Raw genomic sequence first — 13,601 nt, forward strand, 5'->3', positions numbered from 1 at the left:
TAGATGGTACAGGATATATCCAGAGATAAAGATGAAGAGCCTCTGTTTCTCAGCTCAGTGATCTCTCTATGCCTACAGTTGTCCTTTCAGTTACCCCATGCTGCATAATAGGATGCATGTTTAAAACAGGCACAGTGCCTGGTGGAGTAATAAGTTAAAAAAAAAAAATGGAAAATTAAACAAATTGCAATATGTACAATATGCAATAAACAAACCTAAAGAAAATCAATAAACCACCGTTGTCAACACTCAATCACGTTCACACGTGTAAAAGTAGGACTGGGCATCTATGCGTACTTTTTTAATTCTGTGGGAATACTGTAGATCAGTAGATTTTCCTAAAGGACAAGTACTATTTGACTTTTCTCCTGAGCACCGCTCTTCATCTTACGAAACCATGTCATTCAACGTTCAATTCAATGGGAGTGTCGTTGTTCCTCACTTGTACGCTAGGGGGCAGACGTGCGCGCCGCAGCGGAAACCCGGAAGTGAAACCGGAAGAAGGCGCAGTGGCCGGACGGGGGTTTGAGGTGCGTTCTTACTGGTTTTTTAGAAAGAAACAGGACGATCTGCGTCAATGGCGGGACACGTGAAGGACAGGGAGGCTTACGAGAGACTCAACTATCTGTACCAGGTAGGACGGAAAGAAGACTAGTAATTAGAGCGGCAGACCAATGATAACGTTGTAATAATGTGAATATGTTGATCCTGTCCTTTCGTTCCAGGCTGCGCACTGTGTTCTGTCGCAGAACCCCAACAACCTGGAGCTGGCGCGGTTCTACTGTTTCACCCAAAAAAACATCTCCAAACGCCTGGTGCTCAGACAGTGAGTTCATCGTATGAATAATAATTATGAAAGTAATTCATATGAAGCAGGGCCGAATGAATAAATAAAAAATCCGCCACAAAGCGGCTGTTCCCCATGCACTTTAAAGTTGGCAATAACCCTAAGAGTCACATCGTTTGTTAAGATTTCATCCAGTCTTTGGCGTCATTTGATCTCACAAATATTGCTCTAGATTATTGTGCTTAATTGCTTCAAACATTCAATATCGAGCAATCATAGCAATTAGATGAGAAGTCAGATCAGAGCTGATTGTTGTTATGATTTACAATGTCAAACTTAATCTTTGATAAATTTTCACAAAGAGAAATTGAAGGGGCTAATTGATGATGAATAATTATGTCGTCTTTTTTTTCTTTATATTATTTATTATTATTATGATATATTATATTATTTTGTTAAGTATTCGTTTTGATTTCCAGAGACCCGTCAGTGAAGAGAACGTTGTGTAAGAAATGCTGCTCGCTGCTCATCCCTGGGGTCACCGCCACGTCCAGACAGAGAAGTTTGTTTAACAACAACAATTTACCAAATAGAAGAGTAAAATTATATAAGACGACATAGAAAAGAATAGGAAACGAATAGAAAAACGTATTCAAAGTTCGACCCTGTGGGGATTTCGAATTGATATCTTTGTGTCCTAAGGACATAGCCGGAGGACCCGCTCTACCGTGCTGCGGTGCCTCAGCTGTGGAACGATCAGGAAGCTGCTGAACGACCCGGAGCGCCGGCTGTGGGTGGAGCGGCCGGAGGCGCAGCTGGAGAACCAGACGCAGCCAGGTGCACAAACTAGCACTCCGTTTGACACGCAGGAACATTCAGAATCAAAGCTGAGGGCGATTTAGTTAAATTTGGTATTTTTATTTTCAAAGTAGTATTTGTGACGGACTAAATGGGGGGGGGGTACAAAAAGAAAATACCTCTTCAGTAATATGCAAAGGAAGACGTCAAAGCCTTTAGCTGCATCCGGAATATCGTACTACATACTACATGTGTTTACTTTTGTCCAGTGTACTTTAGTGTGTGAGTAAAAAGGTCAATGTCTTGTAGCCGCTGTATCCACTTCCTTTCAGCTTGTTGTCACGACGACGCTCACAATGCATTGTGGTTAGCGTGAAGTGTTTGCATACTACGATGTTTCACCGGATGTTCCATGTGCTATGGTTTCAGACGTACTAGACACTCCTCTGACTTAAGTAGTATTCTAGTTTGACATTTGGGTTAAATGGTTTTCTCAAGGTGGAAAGGGGGTACAGGGGCCCAAGTGGGACATCTTTTGCCCCATACTTTGTGATTCCAAACCGCCTGCGTGAGATCATAGCATTTCATAACGGCAGCATAAAGATGATAAAATGAAACTATTAATGTATATCGTTGAAAAAATACTTTTTACTATCAAGGTACCAACTCCCATTCACTAGAATCCCAAAATGGTTGTTTAACGAAGACAATATATCTCCCAATTATCTCAGCATGGAGGGAATTAAATAGATAACTAACACAATTAGAAAGTTGTATTAAACAGATTGCAAATTTAAACCCTTGTCTCGTCCTTCTAACCTTTTTAATGTCTAATGTTTAATGTCTGCCCCTCAGATGCTGCTCCTCCGACTAGAGCTCCTTCAAAGACTCCAAAAAATCAACCCCAGTCCTCAAAATCCAAATCTGAGGATTCGCAGAAAGTCCATCCTGCTGAACCCAAAACATGAACTTATTTTTATTTTTTAATTTATTTTTCTGTTTTGTGAATTTATTGATGCAGGGAGATGAAGAGCCTCGCATCCTGAGCATTACATTTTGAGCTGCAGTACAATTTCGAAATACCTTGAATGCAGTATGGGACAGTTTTTATTTTAAAGCTCTGTGCATTTTTATGACAGACCTTGTTTTTTCCCCATGTTGGTCAACTGATGAAATCTATTTTTTAATGTCGACATAAAATCAATTGAACCAGTTTCTTGTATATGACTTTACCTAAACACCCAAGTTCCTCCACATAATAGGCTTTTAAAATCATTTCAGTTTTTGTCATATATACTGTAGTTCTGGCAAGTTGAGACCAAACTACATTATTTGACAGTATTTATTATTTTACAAATAATGACATTAAAGTTGCTTCTTGTTGTTATTTCCCTTTTTCTTTTTCTCCTCTTGCTCTCCGGAGTTGTTCCCCTTTCGCACTCTGAAACATGTTTTCTGAGAGTATAACAAGTTTCTGGCAAAAACTCTGGGAATGTGGCCCGTGTAGAGGAAAACGGCCAGAGTCATACCTGAAAAACAAAGATTCACTTTATCATTGTGTTGCCAGTTCCGAAACCTATCAGCATTTTCAGCATTTCTGCATCTCCTTTGATGTGTATAAAAAATATTCTTTTATTTTTGCTGTATTTAGTTTTATACCAGTCAGGGGTCCGAGCCAGTAGACGGTTGCGTATTCTCTGAAGCTGAATCCGGGGCACTGGAACGTGAGGCCGTAGGCCAGCGCAGGGTTCAAGTAGGCTGAGGTGTAACCTCTGGCTGAGAAATGGGAATAGTGATTAAATTATTGTTGATTACTATTGATTGATTACTACATTGTGTTTGCTGAAGCTTGGTCTTCTATAAAGCACACAGTAATAAACAGAAGATACAGAGAAGATTCAGCTTTTCTATGAGTTTTGTAAATTCCTTCCAGCATTTTCTTAAATGTTTTATGCACATGTCTTATCTAGTTGAAGCCTCGTTAGTCTACAGCCTTTGACAGAAAGGGTCCAGACTCCATTCTGATAAAAAACATGACCAGTTGATGTTATTTCTCTATTGTGAGTTGGGGAGAAAGTAAATGTCTTTGGCCATAGAATTCTAGAATTCACTTAGGAATTCCCGTGCATTTAGAGTGGGGTTCCTCTAAATACGGCAGTTGTGTCTTACTAAGAGATAACAACTTCTTGTTTGTTGTTGAAGAGCAGAGGTGGAAAATCTGTGGTCAAAAAGTAAAATTCCACTCCGGGATTTTGAGTCAACCATGTGGATTTGCTCATGGGCATCAACCCAGAGGTCCAGCTGATTAGTTCACAGCTGGAGCTACAACGTGGCAGAATTATCCACCCCTGTTGAAGATGCATAGAAGATCCAGGGGTTTATGTTGTCTCATGGAACATTTAAACTTGGACAATATGAAGGAACAGCTTGAAGACGTTTGATTCTCTAGAAGCTTTGTTATGGTCAGTTTTTCTTTTGTTGTTTTTTTTCATATTTAACACACATTATTTTTGAATGACTGTTTCAAAGAGGTGCTGCATTATCTCCTGGACCATGGGGAACTTACCTATGTGGAAGAGGAATGTGAGCAGGACTGCAACCAGAGGAACCCGGATCAGAGCCGACCTGCGCCTGAGGCCCAGGTGGATCAGGTGGAAGACCAGAGAACACACAAACTCAGTGAAGAATCCCTGGAGCACAGAGACCAGCAGCGAGGTGCTGCAGGACGTGGACATCAGGTTCTTGATCATGTGCATGTCAGTCAGCTCCAGGCCCCAGTAGTACGCAGCCACCAGGAGGGCCAGGTGGGCCCCCAGGAACTGGACCGGGAGGGCTAGGAGGGTGGGCAGGGGGCCGGCCTCCAGCATCAGGAACCTCCTCAGGACCAGGGTGGGATTCCCAGAGGCATCTCCGCAGGTCACACCGTGCGTGAGCAGCACCACGAACAGTATGGTGATGCTGACATCGGGGCCCAGACCCCCAGCCCACTCGCCCACCTCCAGGATGGTCTGCACCTCCAGCCAGCATGCCACCAGCACCAGGGAGGAGGCGAACTCCAAGAGGAAGCTCAGAGCGGACCAGCGCCTCAGGACGGCTTTGGCCGAGACCCCGGAGGTGACCACAGCCAGGAAGTATCCCAGGGAGGCGTTCAGTCCAGACATGACTCAGGATGGAAGCTCTGGACGTAATGAATGAGGCGACGAAGCAGCGTGCACTGTGTGACGACGTGGCACATGGAGAGATACTTTGCTTATCAGAGAAACAGTTTGTGTCCCACCTGCCAAAATACACAGCGGCCTTCTCAAGGTTAGGTCTGGAAAATGAGCTCACTGATAGGCCGCTGTGTCACCCAGCAGAGTGTGTGTCTACAGTCAATCCCACATCAGGATTAGGAAGCAGGTGAAGCACGTGGAAGCCAGTTGGATGCAGAGAAATAAAACTGCCAAAGCATGTTCCACAAGAAACACCCAGCGTCACAGGAGAACCAGAGCAGAATGTGAATTACACCGATTAACAGAGATTAACATCCGCAGAGTTTCAGGACTTTTCTGCATTATTCGCACTTTACAGTTGAAATTTGTTGGAATATCCATCACAACTCGGACAGCAATGTGGAAATGCCAATTTTTAAGCTCTTAAAATGCCCTTCTAAAAGAGCCTCGCCTCTGACACAATGGTTGCACCTAAACATATGACCACCAGGGGGCGCGCTCTGTGCCCGGAAGGTCGAACAGCCCAACCGCAGCCCCCCTCGAGCCATGTAAACACAAACACAAAATAAACAAACAGAACAATCACAACTAACACACGAACACACCAGGAAATAATGCAGATTCTATTTTATTACGTAAATGTTACATAACAGTTGTAGTGTCATGACATTGGACTTAACAGGTATAGTGACACAGGAGAATGAATTATTAAGTGGAAAAACAAAAAAAAAAAAAATAATAATAATAATAATAACAACAATAATAATAAGCAAAAACATTATAACCATTTTGTAATAACATACTTAGTAATAGGAATGTGTTTATGAAACAATTATAACGCACCTGAATTCATCCTATCTTAATCTTATTCAGCCCTGGCTTCTTAAACGGACGTGACAGCACGTTGCGCTTCCATTTACCTCGTTGTGGCTCATTATTTATACATTTTCTAATAATGACATTTTCCGACCACCAATAACAGCAGTGATCTTAAAGAGCAGTCTCGTTGTTGAATCTGTTTAGTGTCGGAAGAGCACGGCGCGCACCGCAGGGTCGCCAGGCGCGCCTCCCGACGCGTTGCCACGGCAACATGAGCATTCAGCACAGCGCATGCCATGCACTGTGCCACAACTACAGCCATGTCCTGGAAAAACACACAGAGGTAACCTTACTTTAACTAAATCAGGCATCGATATTGTGTACAGGTGTAGCAAACATTAATATCTTAAGGTCAATAAATACTTGTGACAGAAGGACGGTGGAGGAACCAGACCTGAACCTGTCCTGGAAGCTGGACTTCAGCAGAGTCAGATCAGGGTCAGGTCTGGAACAGGAACTCCAGTCCAAAGGAGGAAAATAAGCAAAGATCGTCGCCTCCGTCTTTAAACCACTGAAGAATAAACCATAAAGATTTAAAATGTATTTTTATGAAGGGTTGTTTTTTTCTGGGGGGTTTTTTATGAACACTTTTCATTGTGTTGTCCGGATGCTTTACACCATCGTCCAGAGTTTCCACCAGAAAAAGCCTCCAGAGCAGCAGTGAGCTCCACCTCAAAGCGTCTCAGCAAAGTGGAACTCTGTCCTTTCCAGGAAGACCTCACCTGGAGCGCCAGTCCAGTCAGAGGTATTTGGGGACAGCTACACTAGAACATATAATATATGTAACTTAACTTAACTATAACTTATAATAATAATAATGTAATGTAATATTTACTTTTGTTTTTTTATCACTTTATTATTTTGGCCCTGTCCCAAGCCCAGAGTTATGATCTTTCAGTTTATGTTTAAATTACAAAATCCCACTTATTCAAAATATTTATGCAGAAAAATAAGTCAAAGTATTTACATTTACATGGAACCTTAATGTTATCATGCATTATATCTAATTTTACACTAAGTTTAGCTGTCCCATCCAAATGACGTCAATTCCACCACGATGGAAAAAAATATATAAATAAAGAACAAAATGAAGTTTAAAAAAAAACTTGGCGCCTCCTCCTGGAAATGAACCATAGACACGGATCTTAAGTTGTACTTGAACTTATATCATCTTTGAGTTTGAGTCATATTATCAGTGAGCTGCCGAAACGCTGCCAGACAGGTTAACAGGTTTAACAATTAACAGGTTAACATCGCTCAGTTTGTCTGTTTTTACAGGGAAAACAAACCTAAAAAGTGAGGGTGTCGAGGTTGTCCCATTAATGAAGAAATCTGCGTCTTTCAAGGCCAGTGAACATCTTCCTCAGAGACAAAAGGGGTCAAGAGAGGTGCGCTCTCTCTCTCTCGCTCGCTCTCTCTCTCTCTCTCTCTCTCTCTCTCTCTCTCTCTCTCTCTCTCTCTCTCTCTCTCTCTCGCTCTCGCATACACACACACACACACACACTCACACTAGATAATATACATTTGAGATAACTGTGAAGTCTAAGTGTTAGATTTGGGTAATTCCAGGTTCATGAAGTCCTCCACAGTTTTTTAAGTCAAATGTCTGGCCTTGCCCATCAGCAGGAGTCAGAAACAGAACAAACCATTAAATCAACTGGTTCAGAGCTCAACCTGCGCAAAAACACGGAAGGACTTCACCTCCTGAACCTGGATTTACCCAAATGCATAAAAGAATCTGTCATCCAGGCGGAGAGGAGCCTTCCTCGGGCTCTGGGTCCAGAGAGCAGCCTCAATGGGCTGGGTGGAACTTTGAGCTATTCAGACGCCTCCAACCGGCTCGACTGGAGTTCAGCCTCATCCTCCTCCTCACCTAACGCAGCATTCAGCGCCTTCACAGGTATCCCACCAAGCGGGAGATTCCACCAGAAAAACTAGAAACACAGTTCAGTTGAGTCTGAAGTGATCATGTAGTTTCATGTCTGAGCAGAGGAAGAGGAGGTGCAATTTTACTTATCGCGGTCCCTGAGGAAGGTTGAACGTAAGAAGCGGTTGCAACATGGGAACGCTGGGCGAGTGGGTACAAGTCGCTCTGGAAGGTGAGTAAGCGGTTTGAAAAAAAAAAAAGATGGTGGATCTGAACATTGATCGTTTTCTTTTTATACTACCACACATTGTATTCTTAAAGGGTTGTATGAAGTGACATTTCAATCGTCAGACTTGCATCGTAGACTTTATTTTGTGACGTTTTGGTCCCAAAAGGTTCCTCACGGTCATCTGCAAAAAACCTGCAGAAAGGACTGCTCCATGGTCTTTGGAGGCATGAATAAACTTAAGTCAGGAATAACTGTGAGGAAACATGAAACTTAGGGGCCACGGTAGGGCCTACAGTAGCCAGGGCACTAGAGACCAGGACATGGTCTATGGAGAGGGCGTACAGTAGACAGGGCACTACGGACAAGTAGGACCAGGACAGGGCACTAGGGTCAGAGAGGGCCAGGACTGGGCACTAGGGGTAGAGAGGGTCAGGGCCTACCCCCTCTATGAACAGGGTGAACAGTAGACAGGGCACTAGGGACAAGGAGCTTCCACGGCAGGGCTATGGTAGATAAGGTATTAGGGGCCAGGACAGGGACTACAGTGGACAGGGTCAGAGAGGGCCAGGACAGGGCACTAGGGTCATAGAGCGCCCAGACTGGGCCTAAGGTGGACAGGGTACTGGGTTCAGAGAGGGCCAGGAAAGTGCCTATGGTGGAAAGGACACTAACAATAATATGAACTTTTATTGATACAGCACCTCCCAAAAACAAGTTACAAAGTGCTTTACAATTAAAACAATATTAAAAGGAATTCAAATCCAAAGACATAAGATATAACACAAGATAAAGTAATATAACATGTACACCAAATACCAACAGTTAAGAAAAAGCCATACGATAAAAGTGAGTCTCCAGAAGAGATTTAGGATTTTAAAGAGGATACTGAGTCTGCCTGCCTGAGGTTCTTCAGGCAGGGAGTTCCACAACTGAGCGGCCCAAACAGCCAAGGCCCGGTCACCTTTATTGACATGTCGAGATCTTTGAACAATTAGCAGGGCCCTATTGGAGGATTTCAGGCAGTGATCGGTCTCACCATTCAAGGCTCTGAAAACGAGCAGTCAAATCTTAAAACCAATTCTAAAACCAGTGAAGGGCAGCAAGGATTGGTTTGATGGGTGTAGAGAAGGTTGAGAAGGCTCAGAGCACCAGGGGCCAGGACGGGGTCCATGATGGACAGCAAACCTGAAGATAATGATTTTGTTCACTAACCTTTATCATGAAGGTCTGAGGACCAAAACGTCACTTCATGAAGTCAAATCAGAGAGCAGCATCAGGGACAGATTGTCCCACACACCAGTCTGTAAGATACTAAAAAGTGAGCAAGAGCTTTTTAGACTCCAGAGTTTCCACTTCTGTTCTAGAATCTTTCTCTCTTCACTTCTGACCAGAAACACAGAGCCGACCGGGGAGGAGGAGGAGGCTGTGTGTGAGGAAGACAAAGCCTCAGCGGAGGTAGTTCCTCTCCGTTGGTCGGATGAGCTCCAGAGACACAACGTAAAGATGGTGGCACCGCAAGCGCCGACGGCTCCCAGCGCTCTCCCAGTGAGTTCGGACTGGACCCCACTCCCTCCGGTCAGAGAGCTGAGATGTCCAACAAAACTGGAAGATCCTGAGGCTGATTCAGGCCCTCACTGAAGTGGTTTCCTTCACAACAGTGGATTTGAGGGGATAAGAGGGCTCGGATATTTCTGTTGAAGTGATAAATCAAAAGCGGTGCTTGTAGTTTATGACTTCAACGGAGTCAAATTAAAAGGCTGTGCTTAAAAGGATAAGGGCGGAGTCATTCTGCGGTCTCATTGTCAACATGGCCAAAGAAAAGACCAAAATCTACGATGCATCGCTCTTCAAAACAAGTATGATCCATCCGTCTAGGAAGTCTCTGGGAAGTCATAGAACGCCATTGTTTTCCAAAAAACTGTTTAAACGGGTCACAGAGTCGATCTGCTGCTTTGTTTCTTCTGCTAGTTCATTACGGGTGTCATGAACTTACTTTGCAAAAGTGACAGTTATTGCTTTTATCCCATCAATTGTATACAAAGACACAGCACCGAACTATTATAAAATATTCCCAATGATAATGTGAATAATTTGCAGTTACTTTTGTACTCACTAGAATGCCCACGTTTTCCATGATAATAAACGATGTGTCCTCTTGAGCTGGATATGATCGTTTTAACAATTGAAACGTTCCATCTTTCAGCGTGGGCACTTGAAAGGGGAAGAGAGTCAGAGAATTTAGAGAGTGCAAGTTTGGTCATTACATAAAATACATTTAAAATTGGTCTTGTGCTTTAAAATGGTTGTTTCCCAATACTTATGCTATGGATGAATTGATGGGTTTTGTTTTCCAGGAAGCACTCCATCCATATGGTTTCACACTTTTCCGGTGTTATTTTCACAGATCGTCAGTGAAACATGTCCAGTTCTGTGCTGCAGCGGAGACAAATATGGACCCATACGGTTCAGTCTGTCCGGCCTCCACACCCTGAATGAATCCCCCAAACCCACTGGAGGGAGGATGACCGTTCACGCTGCCATCATACACTTCACAAAATCTCTGCAGGCCGAGCAGAAAGAACCGGAGACGCCGGGAACACGGGGCAGACCGGGAAGACTGGGAAGCCTGGGCAGACTGGGCAGACCAGAGGTACTGGAAGTACTGGACAGACTGGGGGGAATGGAGGGACTGGGCGTCTCAGCATGGATGGAGGGCGTCCCACCGTCACGCACCGTGATCCTTAGTGTTCTGCCAGCTGACGGGACCGTTGACATGGACACCGACCCCGGGCAGTTCATTTGGTGCAGCAGGAAGCCATCCATGCTCCCAGCCACTGCGCCCCCTGCTGGCGGGACCCCCAGAGGGCTCCAGGAGGCCCCTTGTGCCCCCCCGGCAAGGCCCTTAACACTGTCCCCCACACATGGCCAAGGGGTCACCAGGATAAACACAAATCTGAAGTGCACATCCTCAACAAGAGGCAGTTCCACCACCTCCACCCTCCACAGCCGTCACAGAGAACCCTCCAGAAGTCACAGCAGTAAAAGGATTTTTCAATCGCTCTCGAGGCCCGTTCAGTGTGCCTCTGAGTGCGTGACCAAAAGGGGTTTCCAGGCGCTCAAGCAGCGAGAATGTGATTATAGTGTAATATCAGAGGATGCTTTTGGAGTACGTGGGGGAAGGCTCCTCCTCACCAGATCAAATGTCCACCGCACCCACGATGAATCTGCTTCTTGGACTCCAATGAAAAGTCCACCGCATCCTCATACTTCAGAGGAGCGCGTTGAACATTGTCTTGGCCCAAACCAGCAAAACCAGCAGCCTGAGCGGGACTGAAAACCAGGTTTAAGTCTGAAAATGTTAACAAATAAAAACTTTGACCCAAAGAACGTCATCTACATCCCAACTGCAGACAACATGAATGACTGACTTAGATAAGATAAGATGAGATAAACCTTTATTAGTCCCACAACGGGGAAATTTACATCGTTCCAGCAGCAAAAAGGGGACAGCAGAAAATAGAGGGCATATCAAGGTACACACTATAAACAATATAAAATATATAGAAACATAAAAATAAAAAAATCACCATAAATAGGAACCAGAGTACTAAGTGTATTGCACATCTCTTGACACATTGCACAACACTTTCTTTTTTCTTTTTTTTTTAAATATAAAAAATTGCACTTGGATTTTACTAATAATGGACTAATGGACTATTAATGGAAAGTAGAAATGTGATTCATTGTGACTTCTTCTTGCCCTCGCTTGTATTTGTACATTGATTTTTTTTGTAAATAAATACGATTAATATGCATTCCTTTCACCCCGTCTAGTCTGTCCAGTAAGCTGCAATGTGCCTTCTACATGACTACATGCACATGTTAACATGTGGAACATGCAATTTTAGGCTGTATGAGACAATATGCCAAGTTTATATGCAGAGTCTTTTATCACAGCTCGTCTAAAAGGTCTTTATAAGCTGACATTCAGCTGTAGTTTGATGGTACTATACGATGCATCCACCGTCCAGGATGGATAGGAGGGTGGCCGCAGATATTCAAATTACAATAAGGAGAGAGGAACATACAAAATGGAAGAAAAAAAAAATCCCACTTATCCTACGGAACTTTGTTTGAAAAACAATTCCAGTGACCGATGGTATTTAACTCCCTGTTCTTGACAATACGTTTATTTATACAGACAGCCGTTCAGCTGAAGTCCCCTCCACGAGCAAAAAGCCTTTAGGTTAGAAAGTTAACTTCTGTTTATATCTAGATATAAATGAATTGTCATCTCTTTTCAACTTCTCTTCTGCATTAAAAACTTGCCATCTTATCTTGTGTTGTGTTGTATTGTTTTTGTTGTCTTGAGTCTTATTATTATTTTTTTTTTTATCAATAAAGTACTTGCGATTTAGATGGATAAAATAAGATTCATCAACACATTACATTATACTGCAAATGTATATTTTTTGATAAATAAACGCAAACAAAACAAGGCAAATATCAGTTTGCGTTCCCCGTTGAGCCGACTGGCTTCCGCCGGAAGGAGCGCGACGTCACCGACAGGTGTCGTGCCAAAAAGTGATCGTCCGCCAGAAAGTGATTTCCGTCCGGCGGGAGCGCGCGCCGCCTGCGGAGGCTTTTGGGCCCCGTGCGCGGAGGAGGCGACGTGCGCGCGCAGCAGAGACGAGCGTCTCCCGTGACAACGACACTGACGCTGTGGCCGAACGAGCGTTGTCAGCGTGTACGTCGTGTTATGTGTCACTTAAGGGATTATAAGCAATACTATAGTATTGTTTAATATGTGTGTGGTATGTTTAATATCCGTGTTTAGGCCTGTGTCTGGAGATTCAAGATTTTTTATTTGTCACATACATATACATACGGACTTTAACGCACATGACTTACGGGTTAGGTTATAGACAAAATGAAGACTATTTATTTTGCAATTCTCCTTATGCCTCCGCATTATTTTACCTGCTCCGTGTCCCGGGCGAGGACAGATTCGGTCCATTTTACCTGTTGAAAGAACCTTGAAACGACCAATACAACCCACAACAACAACCACGCCGCCATGCGCCACGCCGGTTGTTCCTGCCTCAAAGCAGGTTGATCTAAATTTTAAAGACAAAACCTTGTTAATGAATGTTTTTCGGCCATCGAACCAACTTCCCCATGGCCGTAAAGATGCTAAGACTTTGTGGACTGCCCAGAGGAGTGGTGGTGGTGGTGGTGGTGCATGGCACAGAGGCGGACATGCAGCCATGACTATTACCATGGTTTAAGTATTTCACCATCATTTTGTGTTTTCCTCTTTTGCCGAAGATCATTTACTAAATCTCCAACACCCCTCGACCACTGTGTGCGTTGAGACACACGGCTTTATTGTATACGGCTGTTTATAGTCTTCCTCCCTGCGTTGTTCCGACTCTGTGTGTGTGTTAAAATGTCCTCGTGTTGCGCATACGAAAGCTACGTCTGTAGGACAGCAGGACTTCCAGGTGTGCAGCGGCACGAGAAGCACTTCGTCGTCTTTGTGGTCGTGGCAACGTGTGTTCGATGAAAACATTCGTGAGCAGGGTTTCGTCTTCAAAATCGAGATCGACTCATTTCGAGGCGGACACCACCTCTCGGCGACAAGGTGGGAGCTGCGATCACGTTTTCGGCAAGTGGGGGGGAAAACTGCCTGTTATGGGTTGTGTTGGCCGTTGAAAGGGATTTCAGCAGGTAAAACGGACCGAATTGCTTCTAATCTTGGACACAAAGCAGGTGAAATAATGCGGAGGCATGAGGACAGTTGCAAAACACATCATGTCTGACATCCCG

General features: G+C 44.0%; 2 protein-coding genes across 2 annotated transcripts; one reads left to right on the forward strand and one right to left on the reverse strand.

The window, feature by feature from the left end:
• The first annotated feature begins 494 nt into the window (after positions 1-494).
• rpp21 (ribonuclease P subunit p21) lies at positions 495-2,966 on the forward strand. Its single transcript, XM_080018112.1, has 5 exons — positions 495-634; positions 726-826; positions 1,267-1,349; positions 1,490-1,624; positions 2,441-2,966. Exons 1-5 carry the CDS (start codon positions 578-580, stop codon positions 2,551-2,553), a joined length of 489 nt encoding a protein of 162 aa, XP_079874238.1. The 5' UTR covers positions 495-577; the 3' UTR covers positions 2,554-2,966.
• On the reverse strand, positions 2,951-4,746 carry aqp12 (aquaporin 12; the record flags this gene model as incomplete). The annotated part of the gene is made up of 3 exons (XM_080024301.1): positions 2,951-3,114; positions 3,245-3,361; positions 4,152-4,746. The coding sequence occupies 3 exons, from the start codon at positions 4,744-4,746 to the stop codon at positions 2,951-2,953; spliced, it is 876 nt and encodes a 291-aa protein (XP_079880427.1).
• Between the last annotated feature and the right edge of the window lie 8,855 nt (positions 4,747-13,601).

Source organism: Zeus faber, assembly GCF_960531495.2.
Source record: "Zeus faber genome assembly, chromosome: 1".
Classification (NCBI taxonomy): domain Eukaryota; kingdom Metazoa; phylum Chordata; class Actinopteri; order Zeiformes; family Zeidae; genus Zeus; species Zeus faber.

Bases quoted from the DNA above. Each gene is read 5' to 3' on its own strand.
- rpp21 (XM_080018112.1), top strand. From the start codon at position 578: ATGGCGGGACACGTGAAGGACAGGGAGGCTTACGAGAGACTCAACTAT. The intron at 635-725 runs GTAGGACGGAAA...CTTTCGTTCCAG, and splicing joins GACTCAACTATCTGTACCAG to GCTGCGCACTGTGTTCTGTC. The intron at 827-1,266 runs GTGAGTTCATCG...TTTGATTTCCAG, and splicing joins AAACGCCTGGTGCTCAGACA to AGACCCGTCAGTGAAGAGAA.